We start from the raw sequence: 19,140 nt of genomic DNA, 5'->3' as shown, positions 1-19,140 counted from the left end.
CTAGGCCAAGTGAACCCCAGCCTCAGTTTTCTTCTTTCAAGATCTTTCCACATCTGAACTAGTGTTTTTTCTAAATGCTGAAATAAAGCCAAAGTGCTTTTCTGTCCATACCAGTAATTTAAAATAACTCATAAATTGCACTGTAAATTATTTAAAATAGTCTAGTTCAGATTCTACAGAAGCAGCAAAGATCTCATGAGTAAGCCTGTTAACATTACAGCAGTATCAATAAGCAGGAAATGGCATCTACATCATTCAACACAGAACATCAAACATCTCTCTTTTCTTCACCTGGAATTTATTTTTTAATTTTAACAGATATCGCCTTTTAAAAAAATATACAAAATTGGCACTAAAAAGTTAAAACTTATTGGACTAGAAAAAAAATAAAGCATCAACACAAGCTACTGCTTAAGGAAGCCCCAAAAAAACTTCATGGAAGAATGATGGATGAGCAAAATAAAACTGACATTCCCTTTAGAAAATTAGGGTTAATTTTCTTTGCTTGATTTCTTTTAAAATCAGAAATTGCTTGTTGCCAAAGGAGACTTTCATGAACTGAATAAAACATGCTAATTAAGAATTATTTGCAACATATGACACTCTTCGATGAAGTAACGGAGAAGGTTGGAGAAGGCAGTGCGGTTGATGTGTATATGAATTTGCAAATGTTGTTCAATAAAGTACCACATCATAAACATTAGCAGAAATGAAGCCCATGGGATTAAAGGGGCAGTGGCAGCACGGATACAAAATTGGCTAACAGTCAGAAAGCAGAGTGTAGTGGTCAACGGTTGTTTTTCAGACCGGAGAGAAGTATACAGTGGTGTCCCCCAGGAATTAGTATTGGGACCACTGCTCTTTTTGATATACATTAATGACCTGGACTTGGGTATATAGGGCATAATTTCAAACTTTGCAGGTGATACAAAACTCGTAAATATAGTAAACAGTGAGGATAGTAGCAGACTTCAGGAGGACATAGACAGACTGGTGAAATGGGAAGACACATGGCAGATGAAATTTAATGGAGAAGTGTGAAGTGATGCAGTATTAGAAGATTGAGGAGAGACGATATAAACTGGTACAATTTTAAGCGGGGTGCAGGAACATAGGTTCACATACACAAATGTTTAAAAAGGTGGCAAGACAAGTTGATAAGGCTGTTAAAGCAAATGGGACCCTGGGCTTTATAAATAGAGGCATAGAGTACAAAAGCAAGGAAGTTATACTTAACATTCATAAATCATTGGTTAGGCCTCTGCTGGAATCTTGTGTTCAATTCTGGACACCACAATTTAGGAAGGATATCAAGGCCTTGGAGGGTGCAGAAGAGATTTACTAGATTGGTAGCAGGGATGAGGGACTTCAGTTACGTGGAGAGACTGGGATTGTTCTCCTTAGAGCAGAGAAGATTAAGGGGAGATTTAATAAGAGTTGTTCAAAATGTTGAATAGTTTTGATAGAGTAAATAATGAGAAACTGTTTCCACTGGCAAGGGGGTCAAGTAACCAGAAGACATAGATTTAAGGTAATTGGCAAAAAAAAAGTACAAAAATGAGGATTTTTGTTACGCAGAGAGTTATGATGATCTGGAATGCACTGCCTGAAAAGTCCAACACCGGCATCTCCACACCATGAAAAGGGGGTGAAAGCAGATTCAATAGTCATTTTCAAAAGGGAATTGGATATATACTTGAAGTGGAAAAAATTGCAGGGCTATGGGGAAAAGGCAGGGAAGTGGGACTAATTCGATAGCTTTCAAAGAGGCGCGACAGGCCGAATGACGACCTTCTGCGTTGTAGGATTCTATGATTAATTTTGTTTCAATTATGGGAAAGAAATCATGGTCTTAAATGTCAAATCCAATAGTCATTTGCTCAATCTCAACACATACAAATTCCGTGATTATAAGTCAGAGACAGCTTGACATTCCAACCTGCTTTTGTAGATTCTCATCAGCCTTTAAGCAAAGCTGATAGGAGAGATCTGCCACTACAGGATATCTTATTGCTGCCCATCAATCCTCTACGTCTACCACTGGTGGATAAAAAAAACTCTTTGCCAGATCAGTGCAAGATGATGGCAAAAAATAATGTAAAATACATGGGCGAGTAAAACAAATCCAAGATATTAAAGGACAGTTTATGTAGTCCAGCCTTTTTGTATATTTGGATTTAAACAGCAGACAATACCAGATTCTTTAACGAACACGTGCAATGATGTGTTTCTAGCTCTGCTGACTTGCTCTGTAGGGTGAAACCTTAATGAGGTAGGTCCACTGCATGGAAGCATATTTCCTAATTCACACTGTAGTATCAGTCTTAGTAACTGCTTTTCAGCCTGAACTTCTCAGTTCTGCTATCACTTTTACTGTACCCTACAGCATTTTATTTGTTCCCTTTACATATCAACATGAGGCACTATTTCATAAATACAGGGTTCCAAGTATAACATATACAAAAGGGATAAATTTCACAGGATATAGGCCATGGTGCAAGGCCAATGAGGACATCCATTTTGCCCCACCATCCACCGCTTCACATAATACGTACATAGTATGCTTCTCAATTTGTTTCTGTGCAAGCAAAATGACCTATATGTAGTGAAAACAGACTACACTCAAAGGGGTGATCAATTACAGAAAAATAATCTTTATGTACAGACATTAAAATTTGCCATTTCTTGGAACAGGATTTTCATAAAATCTAAAAGGCAAAGTGATACACTCCAAAAATAGAGAGACTGGATGAGTTGGATGGTCTTGACTGGACAAGCGGCAGAAAGCTCAACACTGTTCTGTACGAGCAGGCTGCAGTTTTAGCTGGTAAATTTCCAGTAATACCCTGTTGCCCTCTGGAGGTCCCCAAAGATTAGCTCTGCCAACCTACACCTAATCTCAAACATGGTAAATGGGTTTCCACACGTTTCATATAGCTGGCTGATTAAAAAAAAAAGCTAATCTTTAACCTTTAAAATGTGTTTTACCCTCTTTCTCTTCCCCTCCCCCGCTCCCTAAAAAAAATGACCAACAGTTTAGATACTCTACTTTGGTCAGTAGATTTGGGGGGGGGGGGGGGGGGGGGGGGCACATTTTGACCCTTTTATTAGTTTAAAACACCTAGTTTAGAATTTCTTTTTCTGATGGTTATGGAGATTTCCATTTTATTTTGTTGCAAATGGTTTTGGAATGGCCGATGTTTCTCAAGCATGCTGCCCCACTAGTGACTGGAATCAAATGAATTAAGCCAGAAATGCAAATTAATTTGTTAAAGCCATCTTGGGCAAAATGAGGAAATGATTTAATGTTAAGAGTTTTTGTCCATAAATATATGGGTTTATTATTAAAACAATAATCTCTACCAAAATAAGTATGAATCGTGTTCAAAAAACATACGCATATAAATCTTTTGAAAGTCACATTTTAAGTCTTCTCCCCTCCATCAAAAAATGGGAAGGAACCAAACAAGAAAAAAAATGCTTATAAACTGGTGGAAATTAAGCATCCTTATCCAAGCACAGTGCTGAGATTAGTGCAAAGCTGTCACATTCATTAACTCTTCATTAAAAAGTCTGCTTATTACTGCAATAAAGGATGCAGCTTCAGAAGTGAAGACAATCTATAGATTTTAGCTTATTTTTAAATTCAGCATAGATGTTATTTCAGATATCATCACGGCAGAAAACAACCAACTAAGATGACCACTTGATTGAGACTTCTGTGAAAGGCAGAACATTCCAGGGCACATATGCCATTTCAGAGATTCTGTTTAGCAAAAAATGCCTTGGTCTCTCCACATACTGGATTAACACAAAGTTGACAACGTAGACTCAACTGTTTGGAAGATGTTTCTGCTGATTTTAGATGAGTATTTACCAAATCTGCCAGAGCCTAGAAAATAATAGTAATTAATTAGTACAAAAAAATTCACACAAACAAGCACTTTTCCTCAGCAAACCATCAGTATCAATCAATAAGAAAACATTTACTATCAAGTAAATGAGTGAGGTATACATCAGGCCATGCGAGTACAGATTGTGGTGGTATTCAATTCAACTGCTGATGAGTTTGTGGGACATCTCTTCCAACCTGGGCACCAGACCCCAAAGATTAGTGGGGAGGACCCTACAGGGTCAACTGGGCTAACATTGCCCAAGTCTTTTCTTACCTTGTTTACAACTGAGTGATTTGCTAGGGTACTTCAGAGGGCATTAAGAGACAACCACATAATGTCAGACCAGAGTCGCCTGTACGGTAGGAGTGGTATGTTCCTTATTATTGGACATTAACAAATCAAATGGGCTTTTATGATAATCTGGCAGCTTTCATGGTCATTTTTCTGGTACTACCTCAAATTTCACAACTTGCCATGGTGGAATTTGAACGCACAACCTTTGGGTTGAGTGAGAAAGAACTGTAGTGAGTGGTTGCTAAATAACTATATCCAAGCCTTTACACAAAATGTGTAGCTGTGATACAGAGCCATACTGACCCAGGTCTCTGGTCTGATCCTGCTCTTTACTGGGCAGGCTAATTTCAGCCACAGCAGCAGTTGAGATGCTGCAATTGATCTCAGTGTCCCTGGACTAACAAAAGGGAAAGCTTTCCTCTCTGATAACCATGCCTCTGCTGGAAAGAGCGAGCTTGAATTTATGTAGCACTTTCACGACCTCAGGACACCCCAAACCCCTTAAAGCCAATCAAGTACTTTTGAAGTGCATTCACTTGTATTGTAGGAATGCAAAAACTGCATGCGTGTAAAAACATTGCCCAGTGAGATGACCGAGCTCAGCTGTGGCACTCAATTTTCAATTCAATTCAAATTGCTTTATTGGCATGATGACAAGGTACATCTTATGTTGCCAAAGCACCGAAGAAAACATTTATGGTTGAACACAAACGCAGATCTATCCAACTGTGTATAAACAGATATATCCCTGTGTGTATAAATATACACTCATATAATATGTAATATACTCTTTTCTTAGATTTAATGGTTGTCCCTCTGCTTATGGCAAGCGGTAACGTAGTTTGCCGCTAAAGTTACGCAGTTTCTCTGTTCCCCTAATAGGTATGGGAGTTTTTGGTCGTCATTCAAATTTTTGAATTCAGGGCATATTTTTATGAATTTTGGGTAGAAATTCCCCCTTATGCCCTGATATTTTCCACAAGCTGTGAGGAAGTGCATCTCTGTCTCCACCACTCCCTGACTGCAGTGAGAGTATATCCTGTCCTCGCTTGGCAGCCAGGTCTGTCTGTGTCTGCCTTTTTCGATGGCCAGGCTATGCTCACTAAGTCTGTACATAGTCAAGGTTTTTCTCAATTTGCTATCTTTTACCGTGGTCAGGTATTCAGCCATGTTGTATTGTCTGTTTAGGGGCAAGTCACCTCCCAACACTCACTACTCAGGCTTACAAATGACGCATGGCAACTTAGCTAATGCACTGGAGGGCTGATGCGATCTGTGGAACCAAACCCCAGCATGACTTAAGGAGAGGCCATGAAATAAGAAGTATGTCTAATTTCTTCAGATGGTATTTTACATATGAAAGACCAACAATTTCTACTGGATCGCTGGTTGCTTAATCTAAAATAATTTCAATTCTTTCTCTTTCTGCTACTGCCAACCCTCCCACACACTAAAAGAAGCTTGAGACAAGAGTAACAGACAGCACATAATTTTTCAATTTCAAAGCTACTGTAACATATTAGTCATGATACAGTACATTGTTGGCATAGTACCCTGGGTTCTGTACCCTCCATCCCCATTCTTACTTCTGTATTTCAGTAGAGAATGAGCATGATAATGTGCTAAACAGTTTTTGTACACAGTGGGCTTCCAACACAGCATCCAACAACCTTGGAAACTTCATTAATGTTTAATGCACTGCTCTAGATAAGTTTCTTATATGCATGTTACAAAGCTGATGGTGCTTATTTTGTAAATTTATTGAAAAGATTAGATAGTTGGCTTCTTTAACAAAAATAGAGATGTACTTATATGAGGGAGACAGAATTGAATTTATTGCAACTTAAAAAAAAAATCAAAAAACATATCCAGAGGTAAAGTCAATTTATCAAATGTCTATTAAGCCTTTATGAACATTATGTAATGTGAGAATGGACACAAAAAATGTATCAAAATCAAGATAGGATTTTAGAAGGCCTCTCAGTGCAATGTAAATACAGGAAACTTTGTTATATCCGGCACCGACGGGACCGAGCTGTTGCCGATCTATCAAAACTGCCGGACACACCAGCGTTAATGTTGAAGCATACGGAGATTTGCAGCTCCGTATCTGGCAACAAACACTGTTGCTTAGCAACAGCTTCTAAACAGTCGGCCGTACCTTAGAAGCGTCTCTGTAGCTTAGCAACAGCTTGAGAGAGACTTTGCAGAGCCTGACTGTTGGGAAAAAAAAAAGCCACAAGAAGAAAAAAAAACCTAACAAAACGGCTCCTGATTTCTGCCGGTAGATCGAGGTTTCTGGACATACAACCTCCGGATAAACCAAAGTTTCCTGTACAGTCCAGTAATAATGATGTAGGACTAACTACTGTACTGTCTTGATGTTATCCAACTTTCAAGAAAACACTGTTGCAAAAAAAAAAATCACTGGTTTCAGACTACAGTGAGATGTATAAAAATATGATGCTAGTCTATCTATGGATGTATTATGGCAAACACCCAAAGATTTACCATTAGTAAACTGGCAGCATTAAGTAGCTCAGACAATCATCAAATTATGCACTGTACTGGACTTGCCAAAATAATTGGCTGGTTCAAGATACTTATTCAACTCCTTTATTCTCCCTGTTAAACTGGCAACAGACCTGTAATCTGTGAACTATTCTTTCACAAAAATAATCTCACAGGTGAAATAAATGCCTTTAGAAAGTTAGACATAATAAAAATATATTACCTTTATAAAAAGCTGACTTCCATTCAGTGACTCTGCTCGCCTAATATTTTCTACACCACACTGAAACAGGTACCATGGAAGACAAAAAAGTTTTTAAAAGTTACTTAGAAACACATCTCACCAAGACTGCATTCATTTCCAATTTTTACACTAACCTCATTTTTAGCAGACTAAGTGAGCAGTGGCTCGACACTGCCTTTTCACCATTGGGGTCAAATCCAGCTTGGACCGATGAAATGGAAATCTTTTCTTTCTGCTGGCTTACAGATTTTCACATGAAATGGATTTGTGCAACCCAATTCCTAGTTGCCATAAGCACACAGCTTAAAAGTGTCCCTAATACAACATTTTTAAAAAATTCGTTCCTGGGATGTGGACGTCGCTGGCAAGGCCAGCATTTATTGCCAATCCCTGTCATTGGCAATCTCACTCACAGTCTTCAATGGTGGCTGATGTGTGAAATGGAAAAAAATTACACGAGTACACTAAAGCATGCCTTTGAGGCTGGGGGTTAAGGTACATTGATGGCGCACAATAAAAGGAGGTTTACACTGCAGCTGCCTAAAGTGACATGAGAATGTATGATGACACTGAATTATTTTTCAAAAGTATTTCACTCCCCAGTATTCTTCACCTCAATGAGCTCGAGTCATCCATCAAATTCTTAAAAAAATTAATTTCAACAGCACAAATGATGCTCTCAATCTCATTTGTTTGGTCGAAAAGACACTGAATAAAGACGAGGTGCTTGTCCAAAAAGGAAGAGCGGGAAGAAAGACAAACACTAGTCAAGCTATCACCTTGGGCTACTCTCCTTCCCCTCCAACTGGCTGAGTACAAAACAGCAATGGCAGAATCCGGACATATTTCATCTGCCTGTGTGTCAGGAAGGGCTCATTGTATAGGAAGAACACAGATAGTTTGGGGGGGGGGGGGGGGGGGGGGGCGCCGCGGGGAAGAGAAAGGAAAGTTATAAAAGAAAGTTAAACAAAATAATACTTTCTGCACTTTTACATAAATTAAACAAATTTTTGTCACACCTCACTTTTACTTTACAGCACACAGTAAGCTTTGTTACACTAAACTTGGTGGCGGACAGAGAAGTTCATTATAATGTGTGGTTACTTTTACTGAATTACTGTACTTATCCCCTGACAGATCCATTCATTGTTCAGATACAGCATCATGACTACAGTCAGTAAGTACAGTATTCAACTTGTATCCAGTGCTAACAGATGCACAAATTCAATCAGTGAAGGAAGGGGACAATGAAATAATTAAGCAGTACCAAGGGTTGCAACAAAAATATTAGGTGGGGCAGAGATAATGATTTAGGTTTGGTGCAGCCAATTGTTACAAAAATGTTCATTATGAGAGGATGCAGTGTACTTTTAGGATGAAAACAACTTCATTAGACAGCTGAAAAGGAAGCAAAGTAAACGAACGATGGCATCCTCATACCACACCTCAATTCTGCACAAAAACGCAACTTGTAACAAACCCATGTATACTCTACCAGGGACCAACAATACACTCAGTAAGAGTGCATTAAAAATGAAAGTAAGCTACCTTGACTGAGATTTACACATGCGTTTGTGGACCCACGGTTTTCAACAGAAGCTCCATCCACAGCAGTACGGTTTGGCCATTATGTCACCATCTACCCACCCCCACCCCAAACAAAAAATAAACGCCTTCCTCAATTAATTATGAGAGAAAATTCTATACATAAAGTTCATATATCACAAAAAGCATGTAAACTTACCTCATTGCCTAAGATTTGTGCATATTCTATATCAAGTTCATGGAGTGTTTCAATATGATCACTGGTGAAAGCTATGGGGACCAGTAGTAAGTTTTTCTTGCCTCTCTCACAAAATCCTTTGATGGTGTCATCCGTCGAAGGGCCAAGCCAAGGCATGGGACCAACCTGTATTAAAGAAAAGCATCACAGACGGAGTTAATGGAGGTACCCTCGCATCATCTCCAGGAGCTGCAGCACAATGTAATCAGTTCAGGTTATTTACATTTTCTGTTACTGTATTTATGACAGGAAATTCAATGATGCCAACAGGTGCACAAATACACAACTGAACCAAATGAGCTTCAACAGTTGCAATGTACATCAAATGCCAGTAGGTGTCACTTGGTGACAGCATTTCATATCACCTTAAAATGAAACACTATTTTACTCTATATTCCAACAATTTCCCTTCACGTAATTTTAATAGCTACTCTATAGAACCTCTATTTTATCACTTCTGTTTGATAACTCAATTCAAACACAACTTGGTCAACTAAAATTTATTTGAAATTATTTCCAACTGGGCCAAAGGCAAAACAAAAATAGTTTGAACAGGACAGGTCCCAAAAGTACACAGGAAGGAGAAATTAACATATGAAGCCTTATTTGATCTATACAGGATCCAAGGCTCCCAGCAGGTATGAGTCCCAAACTGGTATCTGTAGTACAAGTACACTCTAAAATTCTCCAAACTGAATTATACAGATATGAATGATGATAGGCACTCAGTTGGATTCTACCTAGATCTACTGATGCTTTTATTTTAACTACTGAGCTGGCTCTCTCAAATGGCATTTCACATAGTTGGCTCACACTCAAAGGTCTGAACCTCCCAGTCTTACTCAACCTGGGTTTAAGTAAGGCAAGCTATGAAGGGATGAGAAACAAATTGACCACAGTAAACTGGTCTGAACCGACAGACAATGGGAAGTATTCCAAGAAGTACTTGGTTCGACACAAATCAAGGGATATGGAACAAAGGCGGGTTAAATAGAGTTGAGGTACAGATCAGCCACAATCTATTTGAATGGCGCAATGGGCTGAATATCCTACTCCAGTGATGTAACTTCCTATAAAAAGATAAATAATTGCACACTAGTAGGAGTTACCTTAGACTGCCACACCAGCCTGAAAGGGTTACTGAAATTTAGTGTTTCCATGACGCGTTGGACAGTTGCTCCCACTTCCTGAGGATAGGGATCACCTCGATTCACTACCTGAAATATAGACAGTGCTAAATTAAAGAGTTAGGTTTGCTAGATAGGGTAATACAGTTTTACAAAATAAAACTTATCCCTAATTAACACCATATATAGTAGAATAATGAAACTATTCCAGTCAGCTTATTATGAAGGACTTCACAACTACAAAGTTTCCATCCACTATTATTCCAGTTGTTCATGGTATAGAGAGAGTTTATTTCCACACCTTTCAAAATAGAATGAAAATATGGAGTGTCAGATCCTATTCATAGCACCTCCTTACGCCCCCACCCCCCATAACAGCCACATTTATTTTTCTACATTAATTATGCACAAAATGTCCATGGTATAGGCCCATAAATCATACAGTGCCAAAGGACAAATTACAAAAGTATTTTCTCTACTAACAATTCAATTATTCAAAAATCAATATTCGATCTCACCCCAATCTGGAGCTAGTGTCCATCCTCACAGTTGCAGTACAAACACTACGCATAATCATTTCCCTAGGCACAAAACTCCACATCAGTTCCAGACAGAATTTGAATAGGCTATGATTTAAAGCAGTTAACAAACAGGTTTCCCCACCAGAGCAAAAATACTAGTTCGATAGCAAAATACTGCAGATGCTGGAAATCCAAAATAACAACAGAGAATGCTGGAAAAACTCAGCAGGTCAGGCAACATCCGTGGAGAGAAATTTGAGTTGGCGTTTCGGGTTGAAACCCTTCTTCAAATACTAGTTACTTGACCAAATCTCTCTTTGGTCAGAAGGTCTGGCAAACCAAAGACTATTATAGCTCCGAACATTGCTCCAACTCCCCACAACAATTTTTTCTGAGAAGGCAGAATTTTTGAAAATATTAAATGCTGTGTTCAAACCTCCTCTAACACAACAAGAATCTTGGTGAAATCATGAAGTTTCAGAAGTGAGGATACATGGTATCCTGACCAACATTTATTCCTCAACCAAGAAAACTAAAACAGTTCTATATTTCTTTTGCTGTTTGTGGGATTTTTGTGGAAAACTGGCTGCCACATTTGCCTACATATTGGCCCAGAAATTCGGGTCAGGGATTTCCCGCGGATGTAAGCCCCCGACCTGCACTTACCTTGCATGCCGGCCATTGAGCTGTGGGCCCCCGTGGAATTCCGATCCTGGGCCTGCTCCAGCTGCCGGCGCGCAGTGCTTGCGTATCCCAGGGGCGCAGTTAGTTCGATGCGGCCCCTGGGATCACGTGGGCCATGTGGAGCCAATCGGAGCAGGGAATGCTTCATTCATAAGTTTGACAGGAAGTGCTGTCAAACTTAGAAATACTACGAGCCCCAGAACATCACTAAATCTTCAATAAATTTTTTTTTAAATCACATTTTTTAAATAAACTATAAATTACATGAAATAACTATTTTAAACAATAATTTAAGTTTTTGAAATTTTTTTTATTTTCTAACGGGGCTAAAAATAAACTTCCCTTAAAGTATTTAAAAATAATAAACCTGTGGAAAAAGTGTTTTCATTTTAATTAATTCACCACTTACCTTGTAAAAAGCAGGCCTTACGACTGCTTTTTAAATGTGTAAATTCTGGAGACTTACCCTCCCAGGAAAACCTGCAAAAAAAACGCAAGTTCGATGCGCACACGCAGCCTCTCCCGCACACGCGTTCGAACTCTGAACCCCTTCTTTCAGGGGAACGGAAGTTCCGGTTTCCCGTGCATGCACAGTGCATGCAGGAAACCGGCACGTCCATTGGGCTTACGGGCGAGTACCCCCGTGCGTACTCACCCATGAAGTCCCGAAGTTCTGGGCCAATAAACGACTTCAAGCATAACTAATTGGCTGTGAAATGCTTTGTTTTCGGATGTCCCATGGACGTGAAAGGCACTATATAAATGCAAGTTCTTTTTTTTCTTGTACAGGAGTTTTGCCACATCTGTACTCTTGATCATCACCTGTTCTTTTTCTCTCTCCTCCAGGCTCTGGTCAGTGCTATAAAAGGGTTCCCCCGTTAACTCTAACCAATTTTGGAGAAGGACCTCTATACAAAGCACTAGCTTGTCGTCTTTTCTTCAGATGCTGACATTTTCTGATTTTAAAACTCAGATATTTGGCTTTTTTTCCCCCCAGTGATACTGCTTTGTAGATGTAACATCAAACCTACCAAAGCTAACTGATCGCTTCCTGCATCACAAATTGACACGATCAGGTAGATTGTTATTGTCTCAAAATAGTTTAATTTCTGCACTTGGAAAAACAAGCACCTAAACAAACCTAGATTTGAGTGCCCCTTCTGCCAATCGAGATAGAATTTAAGGAGCCTTGCAGAAACACAGACTCTGGGCAGGATTTTCATTGGGCCGTGGAGGCAGGATTGGAGGCGTGTAGGTGTTTAAAAATCGGGGGGCACGAACCCATCCCACCCCACCTCCATGCCAGTTTCAAAGGAGGCAGATACCCGGCCTGTGCTGGGAGCCGCCGCCCCGAGGTGGGAAGGGGATTAGTGCCAATTAACTGCCTGTTAACAGGTAGTTAACAGGCAGTTTTTAACCTAATCCCTATTTTTATCCCTGAAGAGTGGTATTCCCGACGGCTCCAAACCACACCAAGTTAGTGAGGCGGACCGTTGGGCTGAAGGGGTCGAGATGTCCGGTGTTCAGGTGAGTGATGGGTGCATGAGTGCAGAGGTAAGTTTGTTTGGTGTGTGTAAAGTGTTTAAAGCTGTCACCCCTGATCCTCTCTAACTTTTACCGCTGCACAATAGAGAGCATCCTGACGAACTGTATCACAGTATGGTATGACAGCTGTAGCTCCCATGACCGGAAAGCCCTGCAGCGGGTAGTCAAAACTGCCCAACGCATTACCGGCACCCGGCTACCGACCATAGAGCACATATACCAGAAACGCTGTTTACGGAGGTCACTGACCATCATCAAAGACCCTACCCACCCCAGCCACAGTCTGTTCGCCCCCTGCCATCTGGGAGACGCTAGATGCATTCGCACCCAAACGACCAGATTTAGGAACAGCTTCTTTCCCAGGGCTGTCATCCTACTGAACTCCACAAATAAACTCTAAAGCCTGCACATCTGCCAATGCACTTTATTATGTTTATGTTAATGTATTACAAGCCAAATGAATGTTGAATGTTTAAATGTCTTAGTCTAAATGTACACTCTCGGGAGCCGCAAGCCTACATTTCGTTGTACTGCACTTGTGCACTAACAATGACAATAAAGTTGATTATGATTATGATTCCTTCCTTCAGGTCTCGGGAGTCCCTCATCGCACCGGCACAGAAAGCAGAATGGCCGCGAGCTGTCAAAATCTGCAGCATTCTGCTTTCTGTTCTGGAGAGATCTCTAAATCAGCCTGAGAGGAAGGAATTAACTTGGAGTACAGATTGTCAGTGTTTGACAGCTTCAAAGAGCTGTCAAACGCTGATATTTCATCTGTCAAAAGCTCTTGACAGATGAAATGTCAATCTGTGACATCACCGGTTGCTGGGTGGCCCTTAATTGGCCTGCTGAGTCCGCTGGGCGGGCTCAACAATGTCAATCAAGTGAAAATCGAATGGGTTGGCCACAACTCGATGGAGGCGGGACTACAACCCCAAAAGTTGTAGTCCCGCCTCCTACACGCCTTCAGTTATCAAAATCCAGCCCTCTGTCTTTAACCTCTCAGTTGTTCTTCTAACTTAAAAAAAAAAATTCAGAAAAGGTACAATACAATGCCGTAAATTGTTAATTAGCACAACGTCTTCATTTGGGCGGACCAAGCTAAATATTGAACTGAGATACAGATTCAAAAGTGGGCCTGAGGCAAATAATAATTGGAAGCAAGTGACATCAAAAACTCAGGATCCATGAAGGTGTGCTTCTGGTCATTTTTCAACCTTTTAAATACAAGATTGCTTTAAGTCACTTACAGACATAGGTAGTGAATGAGCAGAGAACAAAATGACTACATCAGCCTTTTTCTCAGGTGGAAATTGATCAAGTTCCTGCCGTATATGATCTGCAAAACACTGCAAGATAAATAAAAACTGTTAACCTGCAATTACTTGAATGCAAATTCACTTACCAATTACCAATATGGAATAAAAAAAACAAATAAAAGAAAAATTATCAGATTATTCTAAAATATCAGATTCAGAGATCATCCAAGATAGTTTATTTTAAAAAGGAAACCCCTATTATCCTAAAAAGTAACTAGATGCATATATTAGGCAGTTTGTTAATGATATCATCAGCACTATTATCCAGGCCAAATTAAGGCACACCATTCCCTTAAGTAGCTTTCCAAAAGCACAACTACAATGTCTGGGTGGAATGACCAGTGTATAAGTAGGCTGTAGACAGTATGGCAGATCATCCCACGTTTTTAGTTTCCTCACGTCAACCAGGCTGCTGATGGGCAGCACTAGAAAGAGGCACTTCACAAGGGTGAAAACCAGGTTTTGCTTTAAATACAAAGAGTCAAATAAAATTAAAAACCCTACAAATAAACTTAAACATTTTCTATTTCTTAGCCCCCTGGCATGTGTACCACAATAACCAGCTGCTGACATCAGCTCACATCTGCTTTCTTGTCTGGGAACTGTATATGATAGAGAACTCTACAAAATGAAGAGATTTCACAACCAGTTGATCCACAAACAACCTTACCTGAATTAATAATGGATGCGTTGGCCACCTGTCAATAGTACTCCATTTCATCTTCGGCGCTGTGCTCGTTCCATTATAATATCGATAAATTGCGTTTAAACTACTTCCTACAAAAGAAAGTCAAGAAACAAAGAAACTGTGCTATCTCGGGTAGCTTTCAATCTGGCCAATCAATTCTGAGGTCTCACCACCATCTTCCACTGAAACAGTAAATGCTATGTTGCACTAAGATAGAAGATGTGTGTTTTATTTTAAATTGAGATGAAGTGTACAGGGCTCTTAGTACAGAACCACACTAACAGTGAAGAGTAAAAAAAAGACAAATGAGGCTAAAGATAAAGTTATGAGAAGGTGACACCAAGCATTGGTTTTAAAAGCCTGAAGACTGTGAGACAACAGCTAAGGAAAGTACAGAGTTCCACAGTTCTCCAAGCTTCAAAATGAATGAGTTGGAGACTGTGCGCTGAGTCTTGACTTCAATACAGCGAGGATGTAGGAAGGTGAAAGACCATTTAGATTGGATATTCATAGTTTAGGAAGAATCAGACAATAGCTTAGAAGAATGGCCATAGTAGTATCGATAAGAGACAGACAGAGAGACAATGTGGACACTAGAGATGAGAGAGGAGTTACCGATCTGACTACAATCTTTGTGAAGGAAGTTGACAAGTGTACAGTAGCAGCATCATAAAGAGAGTAGTTGGGCTTGCAAGACAATGGGGAGGAGGTCACTGATTATGAAGGAAGAACAGAGCAAGAGTCTTGAGGACTTCCTGAAGTTAACTACAGCACAAAAAGTGATACCCACAAACATAGCTTTAATGGGAGAAACTGTGCCATCTCAGGTAGCTTTCAATCGTCATAATAGTAACTTGTTTAGGAGGTGCACAGTGCTATATTCTACCAAAGGCTTGGGAGAACTCCAAGGCAATGGCAAAGGATTTAGGGTATTTGAAATAGGAGTTCTATAGGTGCACAATACAGGCAAGATTTGTAATGAATACTTTTCTGATCTGGCGGAGGGTTTTTAAAATGGATGCCTATATTAAAATGGTTGAAGTTCCCCAGGTGGCTCAGTCTGCAAATAGACTACCGAGTGTCGTACTGAGACATACAGATCAGGAAGGCTGATCTTAGCCAGGACATCAGTTGGATTACTACAATTTGCTTCGGTGTCCCTGAGCTGGAGAGGAAGAAAGAAAAAAATAAGCTACTGTTGATTGCAATCCACATGTATATTTGTGGACACCAGGCAAGGACAGGACCAGGCTTGACTGTGGTGTCCTCCACATTTTAATAACATGATTACATACCTAGTTCACGTGAAGAAAGATTATTGCAGCCAATGAAACTAAAACCTAGCAAGAGTAAATTTCTTTTAAAGGAGGTGGAGAGGCGGACAGATTTAGTGAGAGAATTCCAGAATGCGATGGTGCAGCTACCAATGGTGGGGCAAAAGGAGGGGTGGTGGTGCACATGTGCCCAAAGTCAGAGGAACGAAGAGCTCGGGGAAAAAAGCTGGATTCAATCTTCAGTCTGTGCTGAGTAATCTGCTGGAGCAGGGGGCTACAATTAGCTATAGCACCCCTAAATCAGGGATGAGAGAAATCATGGCGAGCTTCCAACTCTCGTCACTATACTGCAACCCCTGCTGAAAAGTACATCTGACGGATTCAAAACCAGAATCAGCTGTGATGCTTCCTACAGAAAAACAACCTACCAATACGGTGAAGGCTCACATATGAATAATGTCTACTTAGATGAGCTGTCCGAGGGTGGCTACCATGCATAACATAGCTTAACAAGGAGACAATACCTACACACAGAGAGAAGAAAGCTGGAGAGAAGCTGGATAGAGAATGAAAACTATCAAATGACTATGATTTGGGCCAATTGTGAAACATCTTTTGGAGGAGTCAGAGTGATGAAAGTTTCAGTGTGGGTCAGTGCATTGGGAAAGGATATTCCTTTTATCTGGTCATATCCTTCTGAATAAGCCTGCATTGATAAATAGACCTGACCATGAAACAAGGCAGAACACGAGGCAGAACACGAGGCGGGAGAGCTTAAAGGCTTGAGAGGGAGCAGTCAGAGGCACAGAGGCCCACAGCCCCGAGACCGGAGAAGCAGCGGACCTGCGCGGGAGCAGCCCGAGGCGGGAGAGCTTAAAGGCTTGAGAGGGAGCAGTCAGAGGCACCGAGGCCCACAGCCCCGAGGCCGGAGAAGCAGCGGACCTGCGCGGGAGCAGCCCGAGGCGGGAGAGCTTAAAGGCTTGAGAGGGAGCAGTCAGAGGCACCGAGGCCCACAGCCCCGAGAAGCAGCGGACCTGCGCGGGAGCAGCCCGAGGCGGGAGAGCTTAAAGGCTTGAGAGGGAGCAGTCAGAGGCACCGAGGCCCACAGCCCCGAGAAGCAGCGGACCTGCGCGGGAGCAGCCCGAGGCGGGAGAGCTTAAAGGCTTGAGAGGGAGCAGTCAGAGGCATACCAATCCAGGTTCCAGGAGAGAGGTAAAAAGTAATCCAAGTGTGACGTCACCAGGGAGCAGGTAAGTGATTGGTTGGTGGGTATTTCTCTCTTTTCAATACAAGCTTGAATTCTGTGGTGTTAAATTTCTGTGGTGTAGTGGGGACAGTTGGTAAATAAAGCGCCCTAGAGTATACCTGTAACTGGGGTATTGAATAAATTTTTAAATTAATTAAAGGAGTAAGTCATGGCAGGAGAGCTCAGACCCGTGTTCTGCTCCTCTTGCTCCATGTGGGAAGTCAGGGATGCTGCCAGTGTCCCTGACGACCATGTGTGCGGGAAATGCATCCAGCTGCAGCTACTTGTAGACCGCATTGTGGCGCTCGAGCTGCGGGTGGATGAATTTTGGAGCATGCGCGATGCTGAGAGGCTCGTGGATAGCACGTTTAGCGAGTTGTTCACACCTCAGGGTAGGGCAGCACAGGGGGTGACCATCAGGCGGAGCAACAAAGGCAGGCAGGTAGTGCAGGGAACCCCTGCGGACATCCCCCTTTCAAACAAGTATACCGCTTTGGATACTGTTGAGGGGGATGACTCACCAGGGGAAGGCAGCAGCAGCCAACTTCCTGGCACTGGGGGTGCTCCTGCTGCCCAGGAAGGGGGGAAAAAAGAGTGGGAGAGCAATAGTGGTAGGGGATTCTATAGTAAGGGGAACAGATAGGCGTTTCTGTGGCCGTAGACGTGAATCCAGGATGGTTTGTTGCCTCCCTGGTGCCAGGGTCAAGGATGTCACTGAGCGGCTGCAGGGCATTCTGGAGGGGGAGGGTGAACAGCCAGTGGTCGTGGTCCACATTGGTACCAACGACATAGGTAAAAAGAGGGATGAGGTCCTGCAGCAAGAATTTAGGGAGCTAGGTGAAGGATTAAGGAGCAGGACCTCAAGGGTTGTAATCTCTGGATTACTCCCGGTGCCACGTGCTAGTGAGTATAGGAATGGGAAGATAGAACAGATGAATGCGTGGCTAAAGGGATGGTGCAGGAGGGAGGGCTTTAGTTTCCTGGATCACTGGGTCTGCTTCTGGAAAAGGTGGGACTTGTACAAGTCGGACGGTTTACACCTGAACCAGAGGGGAACCAATATCCTTGCGGGGAGGTTTGCTAGCACTGCTGGGGGGGGGTTTAAACTAACTTGGCAGGGGGATGGGGTACAGAGTGGAGCTATAGCAGGGGGTGATTTACAGCCAAATACAGAGGGAAAAACAAGTCAGCTGGGAAGGCAGAGCAAATATGTGAAGGCAAAAGAGAATATGGCAGGGCTGGAAGGCATTTATTTTAATGCAAGGAGTCTTGCAAATAAGGTGGATGAACTGAAGTTGTTGTTGAACACATGGGAGTACGATATTGTTGCTATCACGGAGACATGGTTGAGGGAGGGTCAGGACTGGCAGCTCAATATTCCGGGGTATAGAATCTTCAGGCGAGACAGAGGGGGGTATAAAAGGGGAGGGGGTGTTGCAATATTAATTAAGGAGTCAATTACTGCTGTAAGGAGGGATGATATATTAGCGGGTTCCTCTAATGAGGCCATATGGGTAGAACTTAAAAACAAAAAGGGGGCAAGCACTTTGCTGGGAGTGTACTATAGGCCCCCAAACAGTCAGGGGGAGATAGAGGAACAGATATGTAGGCAAATCTCAGAAAAGTGCGAAAATAATAGGGTAATAATAGTGGGGGATTTCAACTTCCCCAATATAAATTGGGACAGTCAGAGTGTGAAAGGCTTAGAGGGTGCAGAATTCTTAAAGTGCATCCAGGAGAGCTTTTTGAGCCAACATGTAGAAAGTCCTACAAGAGAGGGGGCGGTACTGGATCTAATTCTAGGGAATGTAGCCGGGCAAGTGGTGGAAGCGTCAGTAGGAGAGCATTTTGGCGACAGTGACCATAATTCGGTGAGATTTAAGGTGGTCATGGAAAAGGACAAAGACGGCCCGGAAATAAGGGTTCTAAATTGGGGGAAGGCCGATTTTAATATGATAAGGCAGGATCTGGCCAAAGTGGACTGGGAGCAGCTACTTATAGGAAAATC

General features: G+C 41.7%; 1 protein-coding gene across 1 annotated transcript in view; it reads right to left on the bottom strand.

The window, feature by feature from the left end:
- Positions 1 to 277: 277 nt before the first annotated feature.
- fech (ferrochelatase) overlaps positions 278 to 19,140 on the bottom strand; it is a 66,700-nt gene continuing 47,837 nt past the window's right edge. Inside the window, exons 6-11 of the mRNA XM_085974434.1 lie at positions 14,595 to 14,701; positions 13,856 to 13,954; positions 9,838 to 9,945; positions 8,690 to 8,854; positions 6,925 to 6,984; positions 278 to 3,892 (exon numbers count right to left, since the gene is read on the bottom strand). Of these exons, the coding sequence (XP_085830560.1) occupies positions 3,758 to 3,892; positions 6,925 to 6,984; positions 8,690 to 8,854; positions 9,838 to 9,945; positions 13,856 to 13,954; positions 14,595 to 14,701 (674 nt within the window). The 3' untranslated portion in view covers positions 278 to 3,757. The remainder of the gene's footprint in view (positions 3,893 to 6,924; positions 6,985 to 8,689; positions 8,855 to 9,837; positions 9,946 to 13,855; positions 13,955 to 14,594; positions 14,702 to 19,140) is intronic.

The sequence above is a fragment of the Somniosus microcephalus genome, chromosome 2, assembly GCF_052327205.1.
Source record: "Somniosus microcephalus isolate GS21.2 chromosome 2, FLI_Smic_1.0, whole genome shotgun sequence".
In the NCBI taxonomy this organism is placed as follows: domain Eukaryota; kingdom Metazoa; phylum Chordata; class Chondrichthyes; order Squaliformes; family Somniosidae; genus Somniosus; species Somniosus microcephalus.
Note: the sequence above shows the minus strand (reverse complement) of the source record. Positions and strands in the feature narration are given on the sequence as shown.